The 4,407-nt window shown below is 44.8% G+C and overlaps 2 protein-coding genes across 4 annotated transcripts in view; one reads left to right on the top strand and one right to left on the bottom strand.

Annotated features, from left to right (window-relative positions):
- The window catches only part of dennd1a (DENN/MADD domain containing 1A), a 26,197-nt gene extending 23,031 nt beyond the window's left edge, over positions 1-3,166 (top strand). For all 3 annotated transcript variants that reach the window (XM_032511920.1, XM_032511919.1, XM_032511921.1), the window contains 2 exons: positions 365-611; positions 928-3,166. In XM_032511920.1, the coding sequence (XP_032367811.1) occupies positions 365-611; positions 928-1,983 (1,303 nt within the window). In that variant the 3' untranslated portion in view covers positions 1,984-3,166. The remainder of the gene's footprint in view (positions 1-364; positions 612-927) is intronic.
- Positions 1-4,407, bottom strand: part of LOC116686875 (uncharacterized) — a 19,926-nt gene that overhangs the window by 9,471 nt on the left and 6,048 nt on the right. The gene's annotated exons all lie outside the window — the stretch shown is intronic.

The raw sequence follows: 4,407 nt of genomic DNA, 5'->3' as shown, positions 1-4,407 counted from the left end.
CCCCTCCATATACTCAGCCCTGAGCCCGCTGACTCCTTCCTAAAACATTACTCCCACTGAAGTATGTATGATAGATGAACTTGATTTGTTTTTGGACTATTGTAACTCGTGGATTAATAAACATGTAGTGGGGTAGTTATATGTCTCCAAATAAACTGCAGTACCCATGTTCATCCTAATGAAGAAATATCAGATTTCAAGGGATTTATTGACAATTAGAGTAAGAGAGGAAGTGCAGGAATAAGCCTGGCATGTTCATCATGGACCAGAAGAATAAAAAGTAGGAGCATCTTTAGTTGGGGTCAGTGGTCCTATTACAGGTTGGATAGAAGAGAAGAGAATAACTGGTCCAATGTCCCTGCAGGCCACAGCCATACCGCTCCCTAAAGGAGGTCCAGTTGATGGAAGGGGACGATCATGGTTTTGGGGCAGAAAGTCACACTGCCCCTCCCAGCCCAGTAAATGACAAGTTCTCCAATGTCCACCTGCTGGGCGACATCTTCGGCTGCCAGGACGAGCCTGACAGCCAACCAATCACCTCGGCTAAAAGCCTGGAGGACCTGAGGACTCCCAAAGACTCAGAGGAGCTCCAAACCAAGTTCACTTACCAGGTCAGAGGTCCAAATGTTCTGCAGCCAAACGCTGTTTAATACTGTCTAGCAAAGAGACAACATGTGGTCCAGAGGTTCACAGCAGGGTCGCATGAGGTAACTTTATTGGTACCCGTAGGATAGGAATAAGAAGGAGTGTTTTTGTCAAAGAAAACCTTAGCGACTGTATGTTGATTTGTTCCAAGTCTGGGGATTGATTTTGATGTACGAGTAGGCCCCTGGTAGGAAGAACACATGAATTAGAAAGTGGTTGTCAGTAATACGAGATGGTGTTTGGGTTCTCCTTTAACGTCTCACTGATGTCTTGTGTTTGCAGCGGATGGACCTGAGTGTCGGTGAACACTCACGAACTCTTCCAGGCCTCAAGCTGTCCAACCCTTACAACAAGCTGTGGAGTTTAGGCCAGGACCAGAGCTCCTGGTCCATCTGTGTCCCTCCTGCCTGCGACAGACCCTCGCCTGTCCAGCCTTCCCACTCTCCGAGCCGGGAAAGCTCTGGATCGGGCCCCGAACCTTTGGACTCTTTGGACCCTTCCACCCCCGGTAACATCACCATTCCGCGTCCCCACGGAAGAAAGACGCCCGAGCTTGGTACTGCGCTAGCCCCCCCCGCGGCCCAGTCACGCTCTAAAACAGCCGGTATGGCTGACGGAAGGACTACATCAGGGGGACAGGAGTTCAGGCAAGCCCTGAGCATGAGCACCGACGGAGAGGTGCTGAAGCCCAGCAGGACGGCTGAGGACAGTCTAGATCTGATCAGCCTCCTGGACCCCCTCAACAGCTCAGCGGCCAGCTGTTCCACTTCATTGAGTGACGGGCTAGAAATTAGGCTGTCGTCATCTTCCTGCAGACCAACGCTAGCCCCCAGGTCTTACCCTCAGGTCCTGCCTCCTTTCCCACTGCACCAACCCCACATATCACTCAACCCTTTTGCCCCCCAGTCTCTGCAGCACCCGTCCCCTCAGATGCATTACTCCCCGACTGTAAGTGGCAATCCTTTCAGTGTGGTCTACGGGCCTGCACCAGGCTCTTACCACACACAGTCTTATTCTACACTACCAGGGCTCTACAGACAGCATTCACCAGGCACTTCCACTCTACCACCCAACTATGGACTGCTGCAGCCAGCCTTCCCCCCACCAGCCCCCTCCATGCCTCACTTCTCTGCCAGCAATCACGCTCTGTCCAGTCTAGCAGACTCCTCTTCTGTACCCAGTCACGCTGGGAACGTTCTGGCAAAGCCACTTCATGCCGAGGGGGACAACCAGAAGACTCAGGATCCTTTTGGGGATCTGCTGACTATGGCCAAGCCAGCTACACCCCAAAAAAAGAAGGTGGAGGACCTTCGGAGGAGGTGGGAAACCTTTGACTAAACCCTGTGACTATATACTGAGGTGCTCCTCTCTGTCCCAAGCCTATCTCCCTTCACTACTGAATCAGGACCTTCTACTGCATTTAATACTGCATTTAATACTGCATTTAATACTGCATTAGCTGTCAGACATGCTGCTCCGCTTATGCAACTCACAATGGTAGAAGAATAAAATAAGTAAGTGAACATGAACTAATCAGCCTTGCATTATTTCCCCTGCACGATAGCATTAAAGCTACTTTGTTGACTGACGTCTTGATTTCAACAACGTGACGTAATGAAGTGTGTTTGTGTTAGTTGCTGACCCCAGTGGTTGATACAGGTGTCCTTTCACTGGCCAGTTCCACAAATAATAAAAAGCTTTTATTACAAAAACACAGTTTGTTAGTGGTACGTAATCAATGGACATTACTGTTTTTGATTTCTGAATTCTGTTTCATGGTGAAGCGGTTTTCTTCTACTCTTGTGTGTGTGCATATGCATCAGAAATGATATGATTTACTGTGACATAAGGTCCTGTCCCCCCCCCCCCCCCCCCCCCCCCCATCCACCCCACTTTCATCTGCTGACCAATGCCAAAGAGGAGTTTGAACTGTGTTGTCTGCCCAAAACCTGCACCTGTCCAAGAACACCTGAATTTGGATATTTTGTGTTTGATTTTCCCCCTCCTGACAGCCAGCCTCGCTCCAGCCTGTTCAGAGGCCACGCGTTAGCACATTGCTTCCAAAGTTCTTTCCACAGTAACCTTGTGTCGTCGGGCTTTATGGCAGCACGTTAGCGTAGTGCTCAGTATAGATTTGTGACTTTAAATATAGCATGCAGTGTTTCCTGAAAGAGAATAGAAGTCACACTCACAACATCACATGTCTTAATGATGTCCCCTTCTACAGGTAGCTAGTCTGCTAGTTCATTACCATCCCATTGGCATTATGCTACTGTAGCTACAGTGTGGGGAATCTGGTCACACAGGTCCTTCCCCTGTACGTGTTTCTTGAAGATGTCCAGTATTTTAGTTGAGTTAGTTCGGCGTCCCTTGGCTTCTCTCACTGACTGTGAACATGTGCTGCCTCATTCTGTTTTCTAAAGAAGCTTTGGAAGACAAGCTGTAAGCCTCCAAAAGCCTGGATGTCCCTAAATGATTTGAAGCATTTCTTTTTGACTAAATAATAAATAATTATATATGTATGTATGTACACACTACCGGTCAAAAGTTTGGGTTCACTTACAAATTTCCATACCACTCCATTATAGACAGAATAGCAGCTGATCTGAGTGGGGGGGGTGATCTTTAATGTAATATCTGCATTACCCATTATCAGCAACCATTCATCCAATGTTCCAAAGGCACATTCTGTTTACTAATCTGATATCATTTAAAAAAACTAACTGAGAAAACATTTGACAACCCTTATGCAATTTTGTAAGCACATAATGTAATCTGATTACTGCCCTGGTTAAAAAAACAAGGCAACTGATCTCAGCTGGGATTCTGTCTATAATGGAGGGCAATGGGAACTTTTGACCGGTAGTGTATGTATGCACAGTGTATATATATAAGTATGTGTGTGTATACTATATATATATATATATATATATAGTATATATATATATATACTGTATATAATGTATGTGTATGTGTGTGTACTTTGAAACACTTAATTGTATATTCTGTTTTAAATGGTTATTTACTGATATATGAACACTGATTTTGTTTTTCATCTGTTTTTGCCTTAGTCGTGTGTGTGTGTGTGTCTTTCTTCTAAGACTGATTAAAAGCTGGGGACCAGTCCCTGTTTGCATTTGGTTAAAATACAAATATTTCATTATAATTAATTTCATCATTGTGTTGAGCTGTGCAGGGCAGTTTTCGTAATCACCCTGTTACTTTTGCCAATGATGATAATGTCCTATCTTGTTCACAGCTTCCTGTTCCTTTGACATTTAACATGGAAATGTATGGTCCCCAACCAATGATTCTTGATTACTTTAACTTGTAACTCCCTGGCCTTTCTATTTTTCCTAACTCTTAATCCGTAAAGTAAATCCATAGTTTATTATGGAATACATAAAAACATGGTCCTCTTTCTTTCAATAATGTACTCTTTGGAGTATTTATTCTTCTTATTACCCCTTGACCAGCACAAAACCTTTTGGTAAAGATAAAGTGGCCCAGTACAGAGTGTTTGATTTACTGTAAAAACAACGCTGTCACTGGAATATGCCTAAAAGCTTCATTTCAAATGTTCAGAATACCTAAACTTAGGTTTTCGGTAACTTTGACCTTTACTTTAGCCCCTTCATCACACCAGAATGTCCACTTGTAAAACAGGAGACATTGCCTAGCTAAGCTAACCCTGTACAGTTTACAGTGTACAGGGCTGGGTATCGCTCCTCAGTACCTTTAAAGGTATCTACTGTAATAACC

This window comes from Etheostoma spectabile, unplaced genomic scaffold (genome assembly GCF_008692095.1).
Source record: "Etheostoma spectabile isolate EspeVRDwgs_2016 unplaced genomic scaffold, UIUC_Espe_1.0 scaffold546, whole genome shotgun sequence".
NCBI classification, from domain to species: domain Eukaryota; kingdom Metazoa; phylum Chordata; class Actinopteri; order Perciformes; family Percidae; genus Etheostoma; species Etheostoma spectabile.
Note: the sequence above shows the minus strand (reverse complement) of the source record. Positions and strands in the feature narration are given on the sequence as shown.